At 39.7% G+C, this 27,474-nt stretch overlaps 1 protein-coding gene across 4 annotated transcripts; it reads right to left on the bottom strand.

The window, feature by feature from the left end:
- Positions 1 to 609: 609 nt before the first annotated feature.
- On the bottom strand, positions 610 to 27,027 carry LOC109029930 (very long chain fatty acid elongase 4). Of its 4 annotated transcripts, none has more exons than XM_019040641.2 (8): positions 26,836 to 27,027; positions 13,328 to 13,511; positions 9,310 to 9,394; positions 7,890 to 8,077; positions 6,419 to 6,499; positions 4,257 to 4,556; positions 2,663 to 2,812; positions 610 to 2,000 (listed from the first exon to the last, which is right to left on the bottom strand). In XM_019040641.2, exons 3-8 carry the CDS (start codon positions 9,386 to 9,388, stop codon positions 1,893 to 1,895), a joined length of 906 nt encoding a protein of 301 aa, XP_018896186.2. In that variant the 5' UTR covers positions 9,389 to 9,394; positions 13,328 to 13,511; positions 26,836 to 27,027; the 3' UTR covers positions 610 to 1,892. The 4 variants fall into 4 exon arrangements, with proteins under 4 accessions (XP_018896186.2, XP_072154109.1, XP_018896185.2 ...); XM_072298008.1 differs by lacking the exon at positions 26,836 to 27,027 and adding an exon at positions 15,058 to 15,284 and having other exon boundaries at positions 13,328 to 13,498; XM_019040640.2 differs by lacking the exon at positions 26,836 to 27,027 and adding an exon at positions 15,058 to 15,284.
- Positions 27,028 to 27,474: the final 447 nt, after the last annotated feature.

The raw sequence follows: 27,474 nt of genomic DNA on the forward strand, positions 1-27,474 counted from the left end.
CGGCCAATCAGCGTTGCGCGCGGGAAAGTACGCGATTGGTGGCCTCTGTCGGCCGGAAAGCGTAAAAAATCAAAATTTTATGAAAAATTGAAAGATATTTCGCGAGGTGTGCGAGACGCAAAGCTGTGTTTATGAAAACTATGAACGATTAATTTCGAGAGATGCTCACACGACTCGCATCAAAAAGCAGGGGAAAATACTGCATTAATTTTCCCTACCCGCGCAGATTTCCCGCCACTCGCTGCTCGTTCGGTGCAATGACCAATCAGCGTTTCGCGCGGGAAAGAATACGATTGGTGGGACTCTCGTTGACCGGAAGACAGGGAAAAATCAAAATTGTTTACATATTGTTTCCTCATAATGAAGATTCCTTATAAAGAAGAACACTGAAAGCAAAGTCCTTGAGTTCATTCAATTTATTCTACGCCTCATATACTCAATTTCACTTTGAAGTACTACTAACTACTCCTACGGGAATAATGGGAATACGGGGGGAAAGTGAAATGGAGAGACGCTTACATTCAATTCAGCCCGAGATAATATTAGTCTGTGAAATGTAAATCGAGTAAGGAGACAGGTTTGGTTGATTCAATGCACTGAAAACTCTACGAATACATAAGTATGTGGTTAATTCGTTTATTGAAACTTTTTACACATTCGTATTCGAGGATAAAAGTTAAAATTAAAAGAACGATTCTTTGGAGGGGACAATAAATATAATACTGATAAAACCATGAAAAAAAAGAAAGTTTGTGCGTAGTTTTTCACAAGAGATCAGGTATGAATTAATACAATACAATAATTGCACTTAGTCTTTAGAGTTTTACTCGCAATTTTTGTGAGAGTTACATAGCCGTCCAAAAAACATGGAGTCCGTTAAGCGACTACTTGGGCAGGGCTGCTGAGATGATGATTCCTGCTTTAGAGGGTCTTGTGTCTCTTGTGTGTAACGGGCTAAGCGCGCCTTCATTTTTCCGTTTAGGCAAGAAAACTTTCGTTGTACGGTAATATACATTTACCTGTCCATCGCCTTGATTTAAGATTTCGATTTCGAGAATGGAGAAGTGATTACGATGAGGGTCGGTTATATGTATAAACGGTTATGAAGAGATAACATGTTACGTGTTTTTCTATCGCAGACCTCGTCTAGTAACCCATTAGGGTCGATTATTGAATCGTTATCAATCGATGCTATGTAAAACCATTGCTAAGAGGGATAAACCGATGCAGGTGATTCGATAACAATTTAACAATCGACCCGATTGTGGTTGGCATATTGGATGGAATGATTTTCATTTGAAGAAAAATCTCTCATCCACAGTCTGATAAGATGTTGTTCTCATACTTCCCTCATCGAAGAAAAAAAGCATCAGAGAGGTAGGGAAGACTAACTTTGGAGGACTTTTACGCTCGTATCGTATTTATGACCTAATTATTTGGCATGATAGAAATCTAGTTACTGTCACATTCAAACCTTTTGAAAATACTTTTTTTCTTTTAATTGATCTCCCCTAATTTTTTTTGTGATGATGAAAGCCACCTGAGTTCATTTTATGAGGCTTGAGGCATCCGGTGGTTTTTACACTTCACCTACAGGTCAATACTCTAAACGAAAAGGTACAGAGAAAAAAATTATTCGGTTGCACAAAAAATTTCAAAATTGTACGAAATTAGAGTTCCGCAATAATCATTGTGAGCCAACTCAATTATTGTCAATCTCATCATTATAATTGACTTAACTAAAAAAGATCATTTTTAAATTATTCGATGTTTTTTTTTCTTTCGTCCAATGCCGCACGGAGGAAATAGTTTTCTTTGAAGTATCATCACGAGGAAAAATCTGCGCAAGATATAAGATCGTGCATTGGTCATCGCAAATGTTGAGTGTTCGGTTAGTTCGACTTTTTCCCCTCTTGGCCATCCTGATTCTCAGTTTCGTTGTAATCTTCGTTCGATATTAGATGACTGCTGCAAATATTTCGTTGAAATGCATCCTGGCCCTGAAAAAGGAAAATAAAAGAAAATTTTAAGTTTTCAACCCGTTCGAATTAATGCAAGGCGATTGAGACTTTTGCTTTAAGAACTGAGGCGTCGAATTTATTGCTCTGAATTAAAAGACTCTATTTTGGCGTTTATTTATCCTTCAAACTATCTACCTTCAGCGGTAAGTAGTTAAGTACAGCTACATTGAGGTTTAAAAGAGAGCGAAAGGACGGAGTGTTCTTTATTTCACTCATTTTTCAGAATAAGCAGAAATGTTCACCATAATGTTGTTTCTAGAACACCTGAATGTTTTATTTTCACCAATTTTTTAACACCTCCTGGCTATTCTCGATTTTTTTAAACAGAGCTGTGTCTGATGGTAAAGACAGTGCCCAAGATACGTCATACGGTTATCCTTTAGGTTTGACTGAAAAAAGTTTCTTCGAAGGCGGCAAGGAGCAGCAAGTATTCATTAAAACTGTCAATTTCGGAAAGAGGTAAAAAATGAGACCCCCTTATTACCTAACAATTTAATGATTGTTGCAACTGTCGTTCAGGCGAGAGTAAACATTTCAAGGTGGAATATTATTTTTTACAAACTGCATATTATAGTGATTATTATTATTTTTTTTTTTTTACTCAGAGACACAAGTGTCACCTTTTTTTGTGACGCGGTTACCTTTTTCAAATAGGCTTGAGCGTAGAAATTTCCAAATAACACGATGAAAGAAATCATGTAGACAACAAGTAAGTACTGCATCCATAGCGGGAAATTACAACCGGAGCGAATTCCATTGATACCCAAAATCAAGGCTGTTGTAAACTGGATCTAGAACATGGGATAGCATGCCAATTTCATTGAACATTCTTACACGTAATAAAACGGTTATTTAAAACCTAGCAACATTGCTATTAGCACAGTTCTGAAACAACGATGACAAGTCCAAAACTTAGTAGTTTCTTACAACCAGTTGCATGTTTTCTGCACGTAACGTACAATAAATTAGTTTCGACGATCAGAGAGATCAAGCCCCTTCAATTTTTGGATATGCTACTTGCACATCCATTGGGAACGAATAGTTGTATTCAACAGGCGCTACAGTTAGTGCCTACGCGCGTCTTTAGTATACTGCTCATTAATTTAGCAGCTGAATTGGAGTTTTATGTTTCGAAAAGTATTCGAAATTAATCGATAAATATCAAGAAATGATTGTAATTAATTAGTATCAACGACAATATATTCATTTCCCTAGAAGAAAAAAAACCCCATTCATTATACTTTTAAGCTTACATAATTTTTTTGTTTCTTCTCCGTTCTTTAAATTTTTGCGATTCTTTAATCTTTCTTTTTTCTTTTCTCCTCAAGGTGTAAATATTCAGAAAGAAGTTAGGTACTCCACCAGGTAAAATAAAATTATCGTGTTAAGTAATACTACCACTTTCTCTGTCTGAATTCCTTCTATTTGAAACCATTTATTTTCAGCACGAAGGTGTTAACATCAATAACCATTGAATTAGGGCACCTTTTAAAGTAAGATGTATTTAACGACTACCACTACTTTCTTTCCCATAATCAGAAAAGGGGCTTAAACAGGGCGTCTCTCTCAATCTGAATGGACTGATAGACAAGGCACGATTTCAGCATTTTGATACACGTTTCATAACCAAAATTTCACGTAGAATACGATGCGCACAACGAAAATTACCAAAATCAACTCCTTACGAAGATATTTAATGATTCTTGATGCGTAAATTCAAACCACCCGCTCATGAAAACTCAATGCTCTACGTGACTCACATCGCGCGCTAAACGTTATCATGACAGCCTCTGCGAAAAAAAATCTGGCAACCTCAATCTTGACGCTTTGGCTCAGCAATAGCAAGTTGTTTATAGTTTAAACAACACATGGTGGGAAATGAACATTGCTCGATTGAGAAGCTTGCTGAAACCGTTGTAGTACACGATTTGACTCACGTAGAGCTTTGAGTTTCTTGTGAGCGGGCAGTTCAAATTCCTCGTAACCAATGTGATATAAACATGTTAATATCTTTGTTAGGAGTTGATTTTGGTAAGTTTCGTTGCGCGAAACGTGTTTTACGTGAAATTCTGGTCAAGAAACATGTATCAGAATGCTTTAATTCGTACCTTGTCTAGTGGTCCATTGTGAAAAATATCACAGCTATACTTACTGCAACGGCAGCTTTCTATCTAATTTTTTTTTACTATGTTTAATCTTTACTCGATGAAATAAATATGTACATCAAAAACTGACCAATTGAAGTATGGTGAGGTACTTCTTCCACCAGAGGTATTTGGCAGTCTTGGGACCGAGGGCGGTGAGACCGTAGTAGGAGTACATGAGGACGTGGATGAAACTGTTGACCATGGCCGGGAGGAAGGTGGACCCACTAGGCACCCACTTGATGCCGATGTACCAGAGCCCAAACATAGTCGAGTGATGGTACACGTGGAGGAACGTCAGCTGGTTGTCCTTTTTCCGAAGAATGAAAAAGAACGTGTCGCAGAACTCCAGCAACTTCGAGAAGTAGTACCACCACACAGCGTTCGCTATCTGTATCATAATAGATTACAAATATTTTCAATGTTTATGTTGGAAAAAATGGAGAAATATGACAGTCCATGGAGGGGGGGGGGGGGGGTTCATCGTCGATAAACCAAAAACTTTCTAAACGCAGAGAAGTGTTACCCCCACATTATGGTCAAGGATTAAGAGTCTCTTGAGGTATTGATTTTCGAAACAGTACTAGGGTGGTTTCATGATAGCTGGAATAGTTTTGTCGCCGTAACAGACAACGCATTTTCGGTCATACCTTTAATAGTAATGATAATCTCTCAATTTTTTTTGCATAAATCTACACAGGGTTACATGTTATAACGTTTTTTAAAGATGTATCGCTCTACTTTTCAATTTTAATATATAAATGACCTAAAATGTGCTGTCTGTTACGCTGACTTTTTACCGCGTAACAGATAGCACATTTTCGGAATTTGCATAATACTAATTGAGAAGTAGAGCAATAAATCATTAGGAAGCGTTATAATACGTAACCCTTTGAAGATTAATGCGAAAAAATTCGAGTGATTGTCATTTCTACTAAAAATATTACCGAATAGTGTGTTGTCTGTGACGGCGACAAAACTATTCCAGTTATCGTGAAACCACCCACTACCACTTTCTCTGACTGAATTCCTTCTCTCAAGGAACAGTAGTTCTGAGAAGAAACTATCTAGGCGAAAAGGTGGCCACAATTTTGAGCGACGCTCCTTGAAATTCCCCTACCCCGGTAAAGTTAATCAGCATGATATCATAATGTGAATTGGGTCGTCGTTTCTAATCGCGCCGAACATAGTGCGGCCGACGGTCGACGCAAAATGCATATTAGCGCCTACAAGACTGCAGGAATACTTCACGCATTGCGCCAAACACAGTGCGTTCGCCGGTCGGCGCGGAGCGCATATGAGCGCCTGCATGACTGCATGAATACTTCACGCATTGCGCCTAACAGTGCGGTTCGCTGGTCGGCGCACATGTCATTACACGTTGAGGTAGCATGATATCATACTGATTCAACATGAAATCATGCTGATCGCCTTTACCAGGGTTAAAATATTTTTGCGTAATCTATTAAAATTTCCTCACTCAAGAAGATTTTTTTCTACTTACTATTACAATGATACTAATTTATAAATATTTCAATCCTAGGAACTTTTAAGTCGGCTCAATCCCTTCGGTCTTAGATGCTTCTAAAAACTGCATGAATTGACTAAGAATCTTTTTTCAGCTGTAGGTATCGAGATTCACATGAAAAACTCTCAAGATGGTCCAAGCTAAGGCGGATTTCAAGGTGCTTATACAAAATTCCGGTCTTAGTTGGCTTTTTAATTTGTTATCCTCGAGGATCAAAATCGTTCGATTAAAATAAAACTTCACATCTTACATGAGTCTGTAAAAGAACTAACAAACTCGTAAGTTGTTTCTCGAGATACTAGAGAATGTTTTCAGTCAAAAATTCAAAGTCCGCCTTCCGACTTAACTTGAAAAAAAAATCGTAATCCGGAAAAAAACCTCCATTCACGAAGGTCTCTTTTCCCGTGGACGAACAAAATATCGACGGTGCATTTACCAGACCATGTATCTCTTTTGCGGTATTGAAAAATCTCCGCTCTAATTTCATTTTTTTTAAAGAGGACCAAATCAATATCATTCCTTGGACTTTCCGCAGAGTTTTCTTCGCACAAACGTTCCCAGAAGTTTTTAAAAATTGACGTCGAATAGTTTTCCATTTAAAAGATTATGTATGACACGAAGTCTGCGACGTCGCAAACCGAGATACGTGGTTTGGTGGTTTCACGTTTCGTCGATATGTTCTTCGAGTGAAACGAAGTATAAAAATAGATCACGAAAATCCTCACCCGAAGTTCCTCTTCACTATTTACGAAAGTCACCGGCTGGCAGACGTAGCTATACCTCAGTCTTGTCGAGGCAATGAGGAGCTGAAAATGAAAAAAAATACTGTACTTAATTGAAGCACATTAAGAGAATCAATTTTTAGCCTGATATCGGGCAATGGGCTAGGAAAATCGCCGATGTGATTCTTCTTTTTTACCGAACGGGAGGGGAACAGTGAAGCATCCCTCCAAGTTGTTTGCATCAATGACAGCAGTATGCCATTCTTTTCTTGGAGGTGGTTGGTGCTTTTGAACAATCAAAAATCTGAACAAATCACTGTCCCTCCTTCAACTTTGATTCAGGATCCAGGAAGACAATTATTCATAAATTGGCAAGTATGGGACGTAAAATACATCAAGCTATGTTGATGCAACTTAATTTGAAGGACCATTTCCTTGGCCTGCACGTTGCTATTACCACGCGATGGTGATGGATTGGTATTCAAGGTTATAATTGAATTTTCGTAACAAAGGTTTGAGGCTATCAACAAGTCAATCCTTAACCATTAAGACACGCTGCATGGTTCAAACAAAATGCTGCCTCCGGCAGATATTTCGCCTGGAAGTTTGCCGGCTGGAAGTTTTCATTTAAACCACATTGCATTGACCTGCGCCAATATTAATTGAAAAGGTCGATTTTTGCAAGGGTTTATTACTTCAAAAGTTTTTGTGCACTTTTTATTTTTTTTCTGAATATTTTCTTTGTGATTTGAGAAAATCCCTCCAAAATGTTTCCCATCAAAATACCTCTTGTCATTGAATAAATAAGACTTATAATTTGTTAGCTGAAACTTCGGTGCATCACAGAGAAAAATGAATCTTTGCTTTCACGGTGCTTACAGTGGATTCAAAATCTAACGTACTTTTCTAATTTCCTAGTCGGAATCCCCAAGAAGCATTGTGTGACGAAAATATTGAAATAAAGTTGCCATTGAATGAAATAAAATAAAATGAAACTGAGAATGGCATTGCAGTATTTTTCATCATTTGTTTGATAAATGTCCATCTCAGACGATTAATTAAGTGAGTTTGTTGCATCAGATGGACATGCGATTTGCAATACAAAGAGCAATGTCTAATTATTTTAATTTTATCGCAATGAATTTCGATAAGCAGAGCCCCTTCAATTAAAATATATGCAACGCACGCAACACGTCACTGCGGTGGCAAAAATTTAATCACCAACTTGCAATTTATTGCTATCTGTACAGCGTGGGCTCCGAAGTTGCTGGTTACGGTTACAATGCTGAATTGTTGCCAAGATCGAAGCAAATGCCAAAAGTGCCGTTTTAACTATCCCTAGAAAAATTGATGAGACCTAGAATCCACCATGAACTTTGTTGGAGCAACGGTTGTTTTCCTCCGTGATTACAATGAAGTTGTCTCGTAGCCTCATTGCTCATTTGGCATTTATTAGAAATAAATTGTAAGGTACCTCTATTGCGATGTACAAATTCAGGGCAGCCATGGCGAAATTATAAGGGAGGAGGAGCCAGTTGAGCCTGAAAGGCCGCCTGTCCCGCATCAACCTGGGTCCTATACACACTATACTCAGATACATAGTCGTGTAAACGAACGTTGGGACCGGTGAGTCCACCATCAGCCATCCTTTCGTCCTGTGATCTGTGAAAACACAAAACCTTAATCAGCGGATTGGGGTTGCATAGTGTTTAATTTTTCATTTTTTTCCCCCTTCGCAAAGATCATCCTTTTTTCAGGTTCTTTCCGACGACTATCGCTCTTGAAAGTGTCTCACGATGTGGGAATTTACAGTTAATCAAAAGGAACTAAGCGTCAAAAATATGTTAACTCATGAGCCGTGGGCAAGTTACAAGAGCGTTGTGACAGGGCTCATGAGTTTAAGCCCATAACCGTCGAGCTCATCGTCGCACTGAGGCCGGTTGTCGCCGCTGACGTCACTGGCGCTTAATAATTCCCATATTCACTCTTATGGCTCGCAGCTAACAAGCGCATTCCTTTTTCCCCACCAATCTCTGGTACCTTTTAGCATAAATATGTTCATTTGCTGAAAGTAAATGCCACTTTTCAACCGATCAAATGCTCAGAAAAGATAGGCGATTGGAAATGCTACGAAAAATTGCAACTAGTTTCAATTTCATTGCAATTACTCATTACAATATGGCTGTATTCGATATCAATTCGCTAAAGTTTCAATGAGCGTGGCCCCCTTAGGAAACCTTGGTTTTCAGTCTCTCATGAGTATCAAGTCAAAAATCTTGATCTACGAGGATTTTCAAAGTAACACATTAGAAAAAAAAACACTCCTTTGCCTTCGTGGATAAACGCATGATTCAAAATATTGAAATTATTTTAATGATCACAATTTTAGGGGTCAATTTTCATGAACATTACTTTAAAATATCCGAAGAAAATCTTATGATCTTTGAGAATTTCAAGCAACTGCGTTGATTTCTTCTCCTTTAATTTTATGAAAGGAGAAGAAATCAACGCTGTTGCTTGAAATTTTCAAAGATCATATAATTTCCCTCACACAGGGAAGAAAAAAAGGAAGTTCTCAACAAAGAAGTTGAGTATTAAAAAAAACGAATTATGACAAATAGTCTGCAACGTCGTGAAATCGAGGATCGCGTTCCTGCATTTTTACCGTTATTCCGCCTGTTGCTCATCGACTTAAAATTTCATGCTTTGCGACGGACAATATTTTCATAAGAATGAACTTTTTTCTTTTTTTCATAATTGCACACAGCTCCTTGGTTCTCATAGAAAATAATAAAGGTACAAGAAAACTATTAAAAATTAGAAAGAAAATGAGCGACCAAGAACTCAACTCATGGGCGCAGGAAGCGGAAAATGAGCGATAGGAAAATAATTACCTGATAATGACTGAGTCCATTGGTAAAAACCATAAATTTGATCCACAAAAAGCGTTGAATTGAGATAATCTCCTGCCATTCCAGTCTGAGGAAAGTGTAAAAATAAAATTATGATTAACAGATATCCAAAGGCGGAAAAAAGTTATCGGCAGAGCTACGAAAAGTTCATGAACTGACTCGCTCTGATGCAAAGCAATACTGCATAAATATTGACTCAATATTTCAAAATCCCTGGCATAATATTAAAAGGGGATATTGCATTAACATTGGAACAACATTACCCATAGGATAAAACGTGCAATTCTGTGGAATGGTGCACCAATATTGATGGTTTGAATTGAGAAACGCAATATGGATAACGCAATATGAGGCAATATGAGGCGGAGAAAATCTAAACAATGTTATGGTTTAAAAAATTAAAGAGCCGTGCGCGTCTTTTGGGAATAATAAATTGAAATACCGAATTTTTTTGTTTGATTTTCCGGCATTCAGCTAGCACTGAAGAATTTGGTTGTGATCAGGGCCGGATTAAGGGGGTGGACACATGGGCCGCAGCCCATGGCGGCAAATCTAGGGGGGCGGCACGTTTTGCAATTTATTTTAAATGTAGGTGTATAAAAAAATCGGATTTAGAAAAAAAAAAAATACAAACGAAAAAAGGCGACAAAATCTCTCATTTCCTGAGAGTACAGTAATTTCTAATTTTGTCGTCTTTCAGTGATACAAGTGACAGCACCTTTAATTAGTCGAGTTTAGAGAGAAACCAAACACGCAATTTGGCCGGGAACTTGGAGAGAAATGATGACGAGGACTTGAGATGAAAAGGAGAACCCCTCGCCGCGGCGATCGATCGGCATGTACATTAGCGCCTACAAGACTGCACGAATACTTCACGCATTGCATCAAACACAGTGCGGTCATTGCGGTCAGCGTGAAACGGATAGCGCCTACAAGAATGCATGAATACTTCACGCATTGCGCCAAACGCAGTGCGGTCAGCGTGAAACGCATAGCGCCTACAAGACTGTCGGAATACTTCACGCATTGCGCCAAACACGGTGCGGTCTGCGTGGCACGGTGGCGGAAGTTAAAATCATTGAACCACATTTATGTTTCTTCTTTCACGATTTTCTCGTTCATTTCTTATGAATGGAAGGTCTTGTCGACAAAGAGATAGGTTTACGAAACTTAAATTTCACGCAAAGTTCCGTGAACTTTTGCTGGTAGTGTTGACAGGGCTTTCCCAAAAAATGTGTCCAACACGAGTAAACGCGTCTTATGCACCCCTCCCCCGCTGGCACGTTCATTAGATGGTTTTTATTGATGTTTCAAAACGAATGAGAAAGGGGCGGCAAGATACAGGCGGCCCATGGGCGGCAAGTAGGTAAATCCGGCCCTGGTTGTGATTATCGAAAAATTAAGTAGTAGAAGCTGATGTTACTCACAATTGCCTTTTAAGCTTTAGGATGGGAATAATATCAACCGTCGACGGTGTCTGTGATCGCCGAAATATCGGCGAAAATATCAGCGGAAATATCGTAAGTACACTAAATCAATTTCTTCCAAAGATTAAGTATAAAAAAAACTCGATCATAACGCTTCAAATAGACGATCTGCGGGTAAAAAGTTATAATCATCATTGACAAAATCGAGATGTATTGCCATGATCTGCGTTCCGAAAACCAGCTGAAAGAGCGTAAGATGCTGTCGACATGACATAGATTTAGAGGTAAAAATCATACTTTTCTGCTCATTTTAAACTGTCGCAGTCGATCTGATGTCATGATAGTTTCGTAAATATTGGTTTGTGAACACTTATACAGGTGCCTTATCACTTGTTATATCAGTGATACAGGTACTATATAACTGTCACGGTGAGATAGTCCCAGTCCGGGACCAAGGGACAAGCAGTCCCTCGGTCCTCGTTGAAAAACTGACGGAAACTATCAATATTACGGTTTTTCAGAATACTTCCGATTATTCCGAGAATAGTAAACTCTTAAACCTAACTCCATAACGCAACTGTTCCTTCCAAAACGTAGCGACAAGAGACTAAACTTCACGAAACAATTATTTTGCCTCCTGAGCTATGACAATTGCATAATTGCAGAAATAAAGGAGAGCCTAATTGAATCAGAGAGTACCAGTGGCGTGGCGTGGCGTGGTTCGATATATGTCGATATTCCCCCATTTGCAGCTATGGTAAAGAAAGTATAAGGTGTTCGCTGCGAAAGCCCTATTTATCGATCCTTTTCCGTAGGTTTAAATGGCATAACAATCGATATATCGCAATTCACGCCACGTCACTGAAGAATACGAAAACACACCAACTCGGCAACTTTATAAAGGTCATTGAAGTTAGCGCATCTGTTCTAACTTGGACCTTTAAAGTAGCTTTGAATGCTTGTCTTTCTGCACCAGACATCTTTTTCCTAGACTAACTTCTACTGTGCAGTTTTGTATGTTCCTTGATTATATTCATTTTTTTCGAGTTGGTGTGTTTTCGTTCTCACTGATTCAATTATTCTGTTGATTTTATACAATATCTCCCGAAAGTTTTACGACGCAGCGCCTTTAATTTGCGTGTTAATCGCATCACATTAATCGCGAACTATCGTCTTAGAGATGATATAAAAAATACCTAATTTTGAGTATTCACTAATTTCCTTCCCTTCATGAATGCCCTTGTTTGAATGAACACCGACAGTGCTCATTTAAAAACCATCAGTAAATGGAACACGCTGTTGAACTCCCCGTTTAGCAGCGCTCCCTGGTAAAAATTGGCGATAGGAGCTGCGTTTCAAAATACCATAGGAGTTCTTATAGCCGACTGAAGCAGGCGATAAAAAATCATATAGCTGGCTGTAGAAAGTGGAAAAAATCAGAAGGCCGGGCTACGCGAAGCGATAAAAAATTATACAGCCGGGCTATTGTTCCTATCGCCGGGCTTTACACTTTTTCGCCTGGCTGTTGGTTTTTTCGCCATGCATCGGCTATAAAAGGCTATAAGAAATTGTGTAGAAATTCGTGTGGTTTGTAAATCCTTAAGTTTGTACGGAATCACCTTAAGTATTTACAAAACGCACATTATATTTTCCTTTACTACATATTTTTTTCATCAATTAAAATGAGAATAATCCATACAGAGTGTGCATACATTTCAAAGTCATGAGTTGAAAAACGCTGACTCCAAGAGATTAAATATTAGAGCCTAACACAAAGCGGAGCGGCGCGGCGCGACGGCAGGGTATACCTCACGCATTGCGTAATGCGTGAAGTATCCCTGTTAGGTTTGTAGGCGCCAATGCGCGTTTTGCGCTGGCTGCCCACCCGCCGCGCCGCGCCGCAGCGTACCACGGCGATTGAAGCAACTATTTCACACCAGAGGTATTGCACAGCATCATACAAAATTGAAGGCGTTCCAACATATTAGGAATGGCAGGCATCCTTCAAAAGTACGGAGCTTTCCTTGCAAAATAAATCAAGATACTTCGGCCCAAAAAAAGAGCGGTAGTCCAAGAACTCACTAAGTCCTAGCATCCATAATTAGTAAAGTTAAGCATACACTTTATCGCCAGGCTGTTGCTTAGTCACCATCGGCTGTAAAAGGCTATGAGAAATTGTGTTGCCGGCCATAGAAGCTATTGGAAATCTTACGGCCAACTGTAGGTCTATGGTATTTTGGAACACAAATTCTACTGCCAATTTTTACCAGCGCTAACATTCGCACTTCAAGAAACCCATAAACAATTTTACATGCAATTCTTTTTTGCTTATTTTTCTGTCTAAACTAAACTCTTTTAAAAACCGATTATATATAATCGGTTATATATAATCGGTATATATAAAATCGGTATATATAGTCGGTTTTCAAAAAATTTAATTTAAACAGAAAAATAAGTGTTCATAGTGCGGATAAAGTGTCAAAAATTGAGCAGTATACTTCAACATAGTGAATTTTTTTTGATGAGTAAACCATTAAATCCACCGTAAGATAAAAGAAATGAAAAACAGTTACCTTGGCAGAAGTACCTAGACGAAAAATTGAGTTAGTTGGTATGGAAATCAGCTTGCCAGCACGCAAGTGAGCCCGAATGTGTAAAATATTTCAAATTTAATCACACGCGTCATTTTTGGTCAGTTGAAGTTGATTTTCCAAACCGTCAAAAGTCACGGTTTTCGCGTGCCGCTTCAATTAAAATCTGAGAAATGTAATACGTTCGGTGTTAAAACAGACTTCCGATTTGCTCAAGTCGCGAGAATTTCACTTGTCATTACATGGAAAAGTGTAAAAATCCTCTCAGACTTTTACAAAGTCGGATGGAATACCCTATGAGTTACACAAGTCATCTCTAAAAATAAAATTTGGATTTGAGTAAAATCTTATTATTTGAGGAGGGACCGACATTTTGAATAAGCAGGAAATTTCGGTTTCCTCATAATAATGAATTATTTTGAGTCAATCATTGCGTAAGGAGATGTTTTATAAAATATTGTTGTTGTTGCTGTTTTGTAAAATGCATGCGTTAGAAATTTTCCCCCTTTTTGAGCGGGATGGGGGGGGGGGCTGACAGTTATTTTATGAGTGAGGTATTTGAAATTAAATTTTCAGTACTAAAACTTTTCATACACCAAAGAATATAAAGAGAAAAATGTTTCAATCGATCAATTTCTCAAACATTTGGAAACTGAATGTGCTCTGAGCATTTCAAAAACTGGGTTTATCGATACGTAGTGTGTCTTGTCTCTGCCGACCGAGTTTTGCCAGTTTCAAGGGTCTAAACGTTCATGATTGAGTTGCAGTTGAAAACAAGAACATTTCTGTTCTTTTCCAAAGTTGTAAACAATTTCTCACTGGGTACCCACATCACATCACACTATTTTAAAAGGAGGAAAGTAGCATAACTTTGGGATAGAAATTTGTGTTCTTATGACAGCTGGCCATCACGAGCAATGATCAATACCAATGAATGTTTACAATAATTTCAATTAAAATGCCAATTCTTGACCAGTTATAAAGGAAAGGAAATATAATAGACCCTCGCGCGGTCCGATTTTAACGTTCAGAACTTTCAGGTAGTTTTTGAACTAAAGACAATCCTATAAAGAGTTTTTTTGGGGGAGGATACATTACTCAATTTACTCTGCTAAAAATCTCGGAATAAGATCCAGAGTGCATCTCACTCCAAAGTGTATAGTTCACTTAATAATTGAGGCGTTGGGTGCGGAAAAGGAATTTCTTGGTTGCGGTATCTCAGAATCTCCCGTACTAATTTTTATTCCAGAGAGGAAACCATAGGGTGAATTTTCTAAAACTTTACGTTTTTAGCACTGTAAAATCATAAAGAATATCGAGTCAAAGTTTTAAAAATTTTTTATGCATTTACTTTAATCATAATGGATGAAATGTTAGCGGAGATTTTGAGACACTGCAACCAAGAAATCCCTTTCTGCATCCCGCGCATCCATTGGAACCGTGCGAATTCAGAGCGGAATCTCATACGTTTGCGGTGTTAATTCCTCTCTAGCAGCGAGGATTTTACCTTCTCGGTAATGCCACTCGGGTTTTTCAGGATCAGAATAGACCCTAAGGTCCAATGGCACCTCGGATCTTATTCCAAGATTAACATCACGCAAAACCCCAAACGTATTCCTGGACTTTTCCCTCGGAATGAGGACAAACGAGTACTTTGAATATTTTTTGAAAATTATCTTAAAGAAAATGCTTAAAGCGATTGATAAACGCACTAGGGTAACATTGACTGAAGCACGATGCAATTTTCGTGAAGAGCGAAGGTCCTCAAAGGGCCCAAACCGTAAGATTTGCGGTCTGACACTGGTCACTCGGCGTCGATCCTCGAGGAAACTAGCGCGGAAAGAAAATCGATCGGAACATAGATGGACGCGAAGCACCGATCAACTGCAACTGAGGAAGAGTCCACTGGTGAACTCTCACTCGCGGAACCACCCCTCCGCATCGCAGCAGCCGCTTCCGAAGACGCGGTCCGAGGTTGCCGCAAAACTTTTGCACGACGGCATGCTGCCGTGTAGAGTAAAAACGGCATATGAACCTTCAGGCGTTACCAAATTTCCTCTAATGAAACACGAATGTTCTCCCTGGTAAAAATTGGCAGTAGAATCTGTGTTCCAAAATACCAGCGACCTAAAGCCGGCAGTAAGATTTTCAAAAGCTTCTATAGCCGGCTGCACAATTTCTTATAGCCTTCTACAGCCGATGGCGATTGAGCAACAGCCAGGCGATAAAGTGTATGCTAAATGTTACTTATTACGGATGCTAGGACTGTTTTTGGATCACCGCTCTATTTTTGGGCCGTAGTATCTTGATTTATTTTGCGCGGAAAGCTCCGTACTTTTGAGGGATGCCTGCCTTCCTAATATGTTGGAGCGCCTTCAATTTCGTATGATACTGTGCAATACTTCTGGTGTGAAATAGTTGCTTCAAGCGCCGTGGCACGTTGCGGCGCGGCGGGCGGGCGGGCAGCCAGCGCGAAAAGCGCCTTAGCGCCTACAAACCTAACAGGGATACTTCACGCATTGCGCCATGCGTGAAGTATCCCTGTTAGGTTTGTAGGCACTGGTGCGTCGCCGCTCTGCTTTGTGTTCGGCTCTAATATTTAATCTGGCGGAGTCAGCGTTATTCAACTCATGATTTTGAAATGTTTGCACATCCTGTATGGATTATTCTCATTTTAATTGATGAAAAAAAATATGTATTAAAGGAAAATATAATGTGTGTTTTTTCAATATTAAGGTGGCTCCGTATCAAACTTAATGCTTTCTAAAGCACACGAATTTCTACACAATTTCTTATAGCCTTTTATAGCCGATGGGGATAAAGTGTAAAGCCCGGCGATAGGAACTATAGCCCGGCTGCATACTTTTTTATCGCTTCGTATAGCTCGGCTATATGATTTGCTCCGCTTTCTACAGCCAGCTATATGATTTTCTATTGCCTTCTTTAGCCGGCTATAAGAATTCCTTTGGTATTTTGAAACGCAGCTCCTATCGCCAATTTTTACCAGGGCTGGTAAACTTATAAATATTTTCCTTCCAACTTTTTAGATAATTTTGTTCACAATTTCACCTAAAGTCTCTGAAAATTTCAAAGGAAAATATTCGCATCTTTCCTCAAAAATAAACATTTAATTGAAGGAGATTTGGCAACTCTCGGAATGTTCATACGGCGTTCTTTCGTAGGACGGCAGCATAGGCGACAATGGACCACTAGATAAAGATAGAGTGAGGACTACCTATGTAGGTTTTATACTCGTGTTCCTTGGTTGAAAATGCACGCAGAGTACGTTTAACCTGCTACAAAAGTTCAGAATCAACAGATAAGTGAGATATTGAAGCGCTGCGGGCTGATTTTTGATATTGATAGACAAAGCGATAGAAAAAGAAGACATAAGGAGTATGCAGCGATCCTATTGGTTGAAGTGGGTGGCTCTTAAAGACTAAGGGGGTAAATGATGGAACAACTATCGGGTCTCTCGTGGGTTGCCGTGCCGTTAGCTAGTCTATTACTTACGTTCTTTGTCCAGTGCAACCACCCCCTTCCACAAATAGGATCCTCCATTTCCTTTTTTTTTCTTTGCCTATCGCTTTGTATATCAATTTCAACAATCACCCCGCTGGAGGCTGATTACTGAAATTGATAGGCAAATCGAAAGGCAAAGAAGATGACGGGAAAATAGTGGGATCTTTATTGCGTGAAACGAGTGGTTATCACTTTATCATGGACTAGGAGGAAATAGGAAAAAAGGCTCTCTCGTGGGTTGCCGATAGTTAGTCCATACTCATCACCTTTGTATATTGCAACTAACAACTTCCACCGATAGGATCCTTCCATTTCCCCTCTCCTCTGTCTATGGCTTTGTCTATTAATTTCAATAATCAGCTTGCTGGGTGGAGAAAGACCACTTCTCGGTCATGATGTTTCAGAATATAGCCTCCAACGTTTCAAACACTATGATCGCAAACTGACTGTATGTAATTAGTTGCAAAATTTTCCGAATAATCCTAATGATTTTTTCTATCTAAAACGGCAGAGTGCCTTCAACTCTTCATTAATACTTCAATGACACGTCTTTCAGGCATAAATAGTGACTCTACAAATCATGGTCAACACATCGCGATATCAAAACTGAATCACAAGAGCTAATACCCATATCTTACACCTGTATGCAACTATTCGTGCCTTGAAGAAATCTTTTCAGCATAAACGACAAATTAAAAGCGCTGTGCTATTTTCGATCTTCGCTGTAAAGCATATAGGCGGATCCAACCGGGGGGGGGGGGGGGGCGTACGTTCCTCTGTTTGCTGAAAAAGAGGAAGGAGGAAAAAGGGGGAGAAAGAAGGACGGACGCTTATATTTAGTAATTATTCATGACAAAATTGACTCAAATTGCATGTTAAATGCTTTACGATTTCAACAATTTTTTGTCGGAAGTTCTCCGGAACTCCCTTCTGCCCCCTTCCCCCCGTTAGAGGTGTCTGGACCCGCCTATGCAGCAAAGCCCGCCGTTCGTTGCGCCGCTGGCCGCGGGTGAAGTGGTGGGTGTTTGGACAGTCAAAACGCCTTCACTTACGTGCGTATGCACCACGGACATCCATGGAGCCCGAATAGTTGCATGCAGGAGTAAGATGGAATTCGTATGATGCTTGCAGCGTTCGACACTAAATAAGGGCGCTTTGCTTGTTCCTCTCACATCGTTACTTTATTCCAGCGTTGTCTATTGTGTCCATGAGGCATACAATTACTGATTTTAATCGCGACATCGTCAATTTCCCGCACGATCTTGATTGTAAAAAATGTTCAGTTATCGTCCTAAAATGTGGGCTACGGCAGTGCGGCCCCTACCCTCTATGACTGAAGAACGACGAATGTGGCAAAGTCGTTTCTTGGTTATTTTTGGAGAAATTCAGGCGCGCGCCTCAAGATATTAGCATTTTTTCTCGTTTAAGAATTAGATAAAAGTCTGGCCAGAAATTTACATTAGCCTGCAGTTAATTCAGAATCCGTCGCGACCGGAACCAAGCTTGTGGAAAATGTGTCTTATGTTACTGATTTCCGGATCGGGCCCGGCTACAATTAATCCGGATAATCCAGAGTCTACTGTACCTCAGCATCATCGAATCTGGAAGCTGGGAGTGAACGCCCGCACATAGCAACAAAAAGAAACCCGGAGTGCAGCGCCTGAACGTGAACAAAAGCCTTTGTTTTTTTGAACAATTGAGGAATTTCAAAGGCTTGAATTATCAAATTTGGAAATTCCTCAGACGCAGCGGTCTCCTCGGGATAAGATTTCGTGAAAGCAGTCAGCCTGTAGATATTAAAGATCTTACTAGCACAAGAAATCCCTTCTTTTTTTAAAAATACAGATATGTATTACCAACATTTCACTAAACATTTTACACAGGATAGTTGTGTTTTCCAGATATTTGGAATACCATCTAAAAAAATAATAAAAAATTACGGTTTTTGTACACTTTGGCACCGAAGTTCCCATGTTTTCTCCCGTTCACAGCGCGCGCGAAGCAGATAAATACAAAAAATGAACTACAATACTCGCATCGGTAATGGTGTTTCAACAATATGCGCGGTGTTGACTGAATCTACGAGAGAAATAATGCAAATGTAAGTACGTATGTTATGTAAATTGTATACAATTTAAGATCAGTGCGATATTTCTCGTAGACGCTGGCAGTTACAACTAGGAGTTCTTGGAATCCGTAGTTCGTATTCGGAATCTATTATCTCTATTGGATCTGTTCAATGCGGTAGCAAACGTGGCTGAAATCGTTGGCCGAGAGTGATGACCATCGCTCGAAAACGGAGGTAAGTAAAAAAAAACAACACCATTCTGAAATAATGCGGGTTGGTGTCTGGCGAAGATTTATTGGTGCGTAAAAAATGGACAGCCAAATATCGGTGATGATTTGGGGAAAATGTTTCCGAGGAATGGCAGAATGAACCTTGTTCCGTGAATATTAGTTACTATTAAGAGGGAGCCATTGCAAATCCGTCCAATTTCATTAACATCGTCACATTAACGTCGTATCATAACGTCGTTTATTATCGTCGTATCATTTCGTTAAAGATTAACTCTCGAGTATTCAGTCGTCATAGAACTATTATTCCTGCTTTGAAAGTCAAGCACTGTTTATACTGTCTGCTGTCTGTACTTTATTTTGCTAGGGGTCTTCGGTCCAAAAATTAATTTCGAAACTTGTTGGTAAATGCAATTTTTAAGAGAGTCTAGCTTCAAGAAACGTTGGCTTTGTTGTAAGTGTTATATTTAACACCACTTGAGAGGAATTATGAAGAAGTATCACCACGTAAACAGAATGACACCCAACTCAAGAAAATTTTTCGGCAACGCTCTCAATGTATCTCAATGTCCTGGTACAAAAATATTTAGGTGTATCTTTGAAATGCTACAGATAAAATTTCTACTTAAATTTTATTCCTCCTCTAAACTAAAATCAGTGAGATTCAATATCTACATTGACAATAAAATTATGAAAACTAAGATCCTGATTGCGATGTTTCAGAATTGTTCGTCAGACTTCTTTAATTTCGTATGTATTCAAAGAAACTTTTTTGCAAAAAAAAAATGCGTGTAGAATATGGAAAGAGGAATACAAAAATTACAACATCGGATGAAATTGTGTTTACAAAAGATAATCTTGCGAAAAAGTAAACACGTGACAGGAAATCTTCATCGTTTCAAAGCAATATCCCCGGTTTCGTAGTTCCACCATCAACATCGATGGCTGCTGAAGTCGAAAATGAGTATCTTCGATGACAACGTTGCAAGTCTCCGCTCATAAACTATTTTTTGATAAACGAACCCATAGCTTCTCTCTAGATTTCTCGTGTATTTTCTTTATTTATCAAATCATTTCCACAGAAATTTCTATTCTTCGGATCGTATTTTTTTTTACAAAAAATAAAGAATGACCTGAGATTTTAGGACGTTGCAATGAGATACAAAGTTTCCGACTTGTCATCAACGTTGTGTTTTTTTGCCATCCAGCCGAAGAAAATCCTATTTAATTTATCCTTTCTCCCTTACGCACCTTATCCCTTATCCCATCTTTTGTTCGGAAAAAACGGATGTTGGCGCACCATTTTATAATGGAAAAATTTCATAAAAAATTCCTGCGCCCCTCCTGAATCTGCATTGGAACTTGTCATTATCATAGATTTGCGAGGTACAAAAGTGCATGATAATAAATTGCTTCCTTGGCAAATACGACTGCATTTGTCTTTACAGCCTCGGGCAAATCATTCTTGTAGTCAAAGAAGAAAAAGACATCACCTTATTGCTCGGGGCCGCAGGAGCATATAATTGCAATTCAGTAAAAGCATCATCCGAATCTTCTGTCTTTTTCCTCGCTTATCTAGAGTACCTACCTTCGGGAGAGTATTGCCATCTCTGTGCCGCTCTCTGATTGTACCGTATATTGAGAGAGTATGGCCACTGGTGTTACCACCTCTGATTGGCTCAGCTATCTTCGGCTGAATGGAGCCCTTAGGACACAAAAATGGCGGACGCCATAAATTAATCTAATGCAAAATGACTCAAAATGTAGTTTTCTTTGCTTACCCTGGTAAAAATTGGCGATAGGAGCTGCGTTTCGAAATATCATAGGAGTTCTTATAGCCGACTAAAGAAGGCTATCGAAAATCATATAGCTGACTGTAGAAAGTGGAGCAAATCATATAGCCGGGCTATACGAAGCTATAAAATAGTATACAGTCGGGCTATAGTTCCTATCTCCGGGGTTTACACTGTATCGCCATCGGCTATAAAAGGCTAAAAGAAATTGTGTAGAAATTCGTATGCTTTGGAAATCATTACTTAAGTTTGATACGGAACTACCTTAATATTTACAAAACACACATTATATTTTCCTTTAAAACATATTTTTTTCTTCATCAATTAAAATGAGAATAGTCCATACAGAGTGTGCAAACATTTCAAAATCATGAGTTGAAAAACGTTGACTCCGCGAGATTAAATATTAGAGCCTAACACAAAGCGGAGCGGCGACGCACTGGCGCCTACAAACCTAACGGGGATACTTCACGCATTGCGCAATGCGTGAAGTATCCCTGTTAGGTTTGTAGGCCCAATGCGCGTTTCGCGCTCTCTGCCCGCCTGCCGCGCCGCAGCGTGCCACGGCGTCTGAAGCAACTATTTCACACCAGAGGTATTGCACAGTATCATAAGAAATTGAAGGCGCTCCAACATATTAAGAATGTCAGGCATCCTTCAAAAGTACGGAGCTTTCCTCGCAAAATAAATCAAGATACTACGGCACAAAAAGAGAGCGGTAGTCCAAAAACTAACTAAGTCCTAGTATCCGTAATTAGTAACGTTTAGCATAAACTTCATCGTCTGGCTGTTGCTTAATCGCCATCGACTATGAAAGGCTATAAGAAATTGTACAGCCGGCTACAGAAGCTATTGTAAATCTTACAGCCGGCTTTATGTCTATAGTATTTTGGAACACACATTCTACTGCCAATTTTTACCAGGGTATCGTAACGAGAAATTTACCCAAATGCACTATTGGGACTTCTTTACATATTTTTAAGGCTAATCGTGTGCAATTTTTGAGAAAAATTATCGTAGATGTAGTAAGGTTGGCAGCAAGTGCGGTTGATGATAAACGTCAAAAGTTGGCAATGACCCCCCTCCCATCCACAAAAACCAAAACAAAGCACCGCCATTTTTGGGTCCTAAGCAGTCCATGGGGCCCAGTGGCCATACTCTCTCAATATAGGTACTCTCTCTGATTGGTTCATCAGTCTTAGGTTATCATGGATCTCCAAATTTGGACCAATGTAAACAAACCCGACCCAGAGGAATACGTATTATCGGCTGAGAAAGGAATGAAAATCACACTCACAGGTTAATTTTCGGCAAAAATATCCATTAAAGATCGATCCGAACTCAATTCAGAAGTATATCATGAAATAACTCTATCACATCCAAAATCACGTCTAGAACTTTGTAGAACTTTGTCGCCATCTTGTTTGTTTACATTGGGCCGAACTAGGAGCGGAGGGGCTGTTGCTGGGGTTTGTTTACATTGGTCCAACTTTGGGGCTCCATGATAGCCGACCAATCAGAGAGCGGCACACTTTTTCTGTGATAAAAGGATTGAGATGGCAATACTCTTCCCGCATATACCTAGGTAAGTACTCTACGCTTATCGACTCCTCGAAATCCGACAATTTCAAGTGAGGACACGGCAACACCGCCACGAAGAAAACATTCAATGATACGACCGTGAGTGGAAGCAGAAGCGCGACTTTCCTCGAACGGCCATCAAATTAGTTTTAGTCTCATGTTTAATATTTTTTCTTCTTTTTTTTATTGTGCATAGAGATGGACCCATAGCGCACAGACTCACAATCGCCGCGCACCGACACCCCCCTTCCCTCCGCGCTAAATCTATTATTTACTCTCTCTTTTATACTTTCTTCGCCCTTCGCTTCTTTATACCGATATCCACTCAACTGAGCCGAGAAGTTCACGCTAATATTATACAATCTCATTCTCGTCGAAGAATTTTCGCGGTGCGAAGAGAGGGCCTTTCGATTAGAGAAAATCAGTGGCGTGGCGTGAATTGCGATATATCGATTGTTATGCCATTTAAACCTATGGAAAAGGATCGATAATTTAGGTCGTTTGCAGCGAACACCGAATTAATCGATTCTTTACCATAGCTGCAAATGGGGAAATATCGACATTTATCGAACCACGCCATGCCACTGGAGAAAATACATGGCGCTCAGGTTGAGATATTCACCGGGCATAATCAATGACGTAGTCCACATGGCGCTATACTGCCGTGCTAAAGAAAAACGCCGTATGAACCTTCAGGCGTTGCCAAATTTCCTTTCATAAAATGCAAATTTTCTGGTAAACTTATGAATATTTTCCTCTCAATTTTTCAGATAATTTTGTTCGCAGTTTCACCTAAAGATTCTGAAAATCTAAAGGAAAAATATTCATAACTTTCCTAAAAAATGAACATTTTATCGAAGTAAATGTGGCAACTCTCGAATGCTCATACGGCGTTCTTCCTTAGCACGGCAGTATAAGAGTGCGTTTGGGACCAAGGCCGCCCATAGGGTGGAGGGGGAAGGGACTTTCGTCCTGGGACCCGGGCTCCAGAAGGAACCCAATGGGGTCAATCAGTCAATGGGCCCAATCAATTTGTTAATCCCTCTCGGGACCTCACGCTTCAACATAATTTTTGCGTTTTGTTCAAGTCGAGAGGCCTTTCTCGCAGTCCCCCCCCCCCCCCTTTGATGCGTCATTGCAAAATTTTACCTGAAAATGTGAGTAACTCTTATACAATTCTGGAAATTGAAAATTCAGATATTTTCGCGTTTAATTAAAGCTATTAGAAGGCTTGAAATTCACATCGAATAAGCTCGAAACTGCATCGTTAGTTGGAGCCTGCACCCTCCTCTCCTGGCTTCACCTGTGGGTCCCTCCCTTGACGCATGGAGAAAAATGAGGTTTGCATCTTGAGGATTGTTTACCCCGTAAGTCCCGTGACGTAGGGGTACGCGGACTTTATGTCCACTTTTTTTACGTCCACAGACTTTTCGTCCACAATTTTTACGTCCACAGTTCTAAAGCCCACAATATTGTTAAGTCCATCACTTAAACGTCCACTAAGTTAAGTCCACAAATGTAAAGTCCACTAAAATCAAATTCAAGCGTCATATTTTAGTCCGTGTGTAAAATTATGTTGACAATATCGAAATGAGAAAATTAAGAGAGAATGAGGTGTTGTTATCGTAACTCATATTTTAAATGAAATGTTAATTTCTTCTTTCGATTCATCTTTTTAAATTTTCTTTGGTAAATACTTGGTTTCATTTCTATCCTTGAAATTTCCGATATAAAATATGCCTTAAATGTACATTCTTTTTTTTAATGAAATTGATTACTTCATTTTAAAAACATTTACATTTTTAAAACGTGGTAAATATTTTTAACGTCATCGTGAAGAGTATCGTAACTTACGGGAGTGAGGTCTAGCAACTCAAGAAAAGAACTGAAGACATGCTTAGGGCAACCGAGATGGACTTTTGGCGAAGGTCTGCTCTCTGCTGGGATATCTAGAAGAGAGCGTATCCGCAATGAGAAGGTACGCGAGATAATGGGTGTGGAGAAGGACATTGTGCACGATATCAGGTCCAAGCAGTTGGTCTGGTATGGACATGTGCGAAGGATGGCTGATGATCGGTTGCCCAAGCAGGTCTTCGATTGGGTTCCTCCCGGAAGGCGACGGCGTGGACGTCCTGTGAAAGGTTGGCGACAAGGGGTGGAGGAGGAGATCAAAAGGTGCCAATTGCCTGATGATCTCTGGGAGGATAGGGGGCAATGGCGAGTGGGCGTCGCAGAGCGCGAGGCGGCGCTATAAAAGCGGCTTTATGTATGTAAATATTTTTAAAACCTTTTCCAAGTAATGGCATCGATATAAATCTCACTGAGCCGTAGTTGTGATGAAAGAAACTATACAAAAATCAATAAAAGAAGAAAAAAACAAAGAAGCACGCAATTTTTTGTTTTTAACTTATTTGTACATCGACCTCCTTGAGTCAAATACGTCCAATTTTGAGCGTCTCGTGTTGCACTTACACCACGCTGCAGCACAGTAAAAGCCCAACACATAAAAGAATAAATTTGAATGCTTTGGAAATCATTAAATTTGACACGGAACCACTATTATATTTACAAAAAACACATTATATTTTCCAGTTGTACATATTTCTTTTTCATCAGTTTGAAAGGGAATAATCAATGCAGAGAGTGCAAACATTTCAAAATCATGAGTCGAAAAACGCTGACTCCGCGAGTTTAAATATTAGAGCCTAACACAGAGCGGAGCGGCGTGTTAGCAGCGCAGAACGCGCACTGGCGCCTACAAACCTAACGGGATACTTCACGCATTGCGCAACGCGTGAAGTATCCCGTTAGGTTTGTAGGCGCCTATGCGCGTGTCACGCTGGTAACCTGCCGCGCCGCAACGCTTTAAGCAACTATTTCGCGTCAGAGGCGTTGCACAGTATCCTACAAGATTGAAGGTGCACGAAATAACTAGTTAAAGAGGACTTTCAATTTTGACTGCATCTGTTACTGAAAAATGTTTAATTTGGCATTGGAGCGTTTCCTAAGCTCCCGCTTTGGTTTTCATCTTATCATATCCGTAGAGTGTACACATGAACATATGTTTTTATCTGCTCTTAGAGTCTGTTCTATTTCATGACTTTATTCATGAATGAAATGTTTTTAAGAATGAAGGTAGTAGTAGTATGCATTTATTTTTGAGGTGGTTCCTGTTATTTAAATGAGAAGAAAAAAATGTGGACATAACATGTCCGCAATATGACAATTTTGGACATATTCATGGTTGGACATTAAATCATGTGGACTTACTAAAGACTGGACTTAACGTTTAGTGGACATAAATAGCGGTGGACATTTATTTAATGGACGAATGGTAGGAAGACATTAAGTCCTGGAAGCGACGTAGGTCGGTACAGCATGGCCAGCAAATCCGGACTTTGAAGTATGAAAAACGGACCATGCCGATTCGTTTTCTTTAATCAACTCATGATATAATTTCAAACACTTTAAGTAGAATGACTTTTTTCCATAAACTACACCATTTCCAAGAAAATCGACGACAAAAGTCGTCCGTGCCGACCTACGTCATCAAAAAAATCCAAGATGCCCGAAATGCAAACACCTCTGTTTTCCTCTATGCCCCCTACTCCCCCAGGGGGAGTTTCCCCTGCGGCTTTTATCTGTTTACCCAAGTTGCAGTGATCGCGATGAATAGCGAATTTATCGGTGGCAATATATCGAGATATTATCGCATTAAAAATCGCGATATATGGCGATTAAATCGCTAGTCATCGCAATTTTTGGTTGGATATAATCGAGATTAAATCTCCATTTATCGCGATTATAAAGGGCGATTTCATCGCCGATAAAATCGCAATATATACCGATTTTTCCGTTGAGAAATGCTACTTTGGGTAGGCGACCCTGCTCTCTGAATGGGGCTATCGAGGGAAGCTCCGTATGGAGCAACAGGTAAAAATTGTTGGTGTTTTAAAATGAAAAATAGACGTGCTAAATTGTTTGAGTCGGAATGCAGGACGTCCAACAAATATAAATAGAAAAAAGCAAAGAAAACAAGAGAGAGAGAAAATAACCGCGTCTTCATACATATATTATCCGAAGCGGTACCACCAACCTAACATGGTACCAAATATGTCGTAACCTCAGTGTTGACAAATTTTTCCACGCACCAGTATTCTTGCGAACGTGAAATATGGCTCTGGGCTCATCCATAGAGCCTTACTTTCAAACCGCAATTCCTATTATTATTTTTAATACGAGCCATATTCCAGACATTGTGAGAGCTACGCTAAAGAAGCTAAAAGGTTATTCACTTACTTTTCACGGGGCTGCAGCCGCGGTGGAATGGCGTCACAACCAGGAGTGAAACTAAATCTAAAACGGAAGCACGATTTACATAGGCACGCAGTCTAATTTGCGACAAAAAATTGCTAAAAAAAGGAGAGTAATTCAGTCAGTCGGGAGCTGGAAGGCACAACTCGGGAAATGTTGTGGTAGCGAGGGTGAGTTTCGTCCTGCGCAAAAATCACCCCTGATCAATGGCCCCGTGGAGGGGGCGAAACTTGCGCAGTGACGTCATTCGCGCTTTCCCCGATTTCCATCGTCGCACAGTGGTGCCGATTCGCGAGGAATTTCTCAAAGATGTTACTGCTCACTGGAAAAGACACTTTGATGCGCGATGGATATTTTTTTGGAACACCAATTCTTATCAAGATCAAAGGAGAAATCAAAATTCTAGCTTTTACTGGAAAACGCACTCGATGACATTTCAATGGAAAAGTTGCGAAAGGTCTGGTTCAATTTTATGTTACGGGCGTAAAGTTTCATTCTCATCTGATACTTCTGAGACCCGAAAAAGGACAGATAAACCATGATGCATACAACAAAAACTTCATACAGCTTTTCTGAAAAGAACGTTTTTCTAATTCTATCTTCAAACCGCCAATGTCCTCGTAC

This window comes from Bemisia tabaci, chromosome 3 (assembly GCF_918797505.1).
Source record: "Bemisia tabaci chromosome 3, PGI_BMITA_v3".
Taxonomy (NCBI): Eukaryota; Metazoa; Arthropoda; class Insecta; order Hemiptera; family Aleyrodidae; genus Bemisia; species Bemisia tabaci.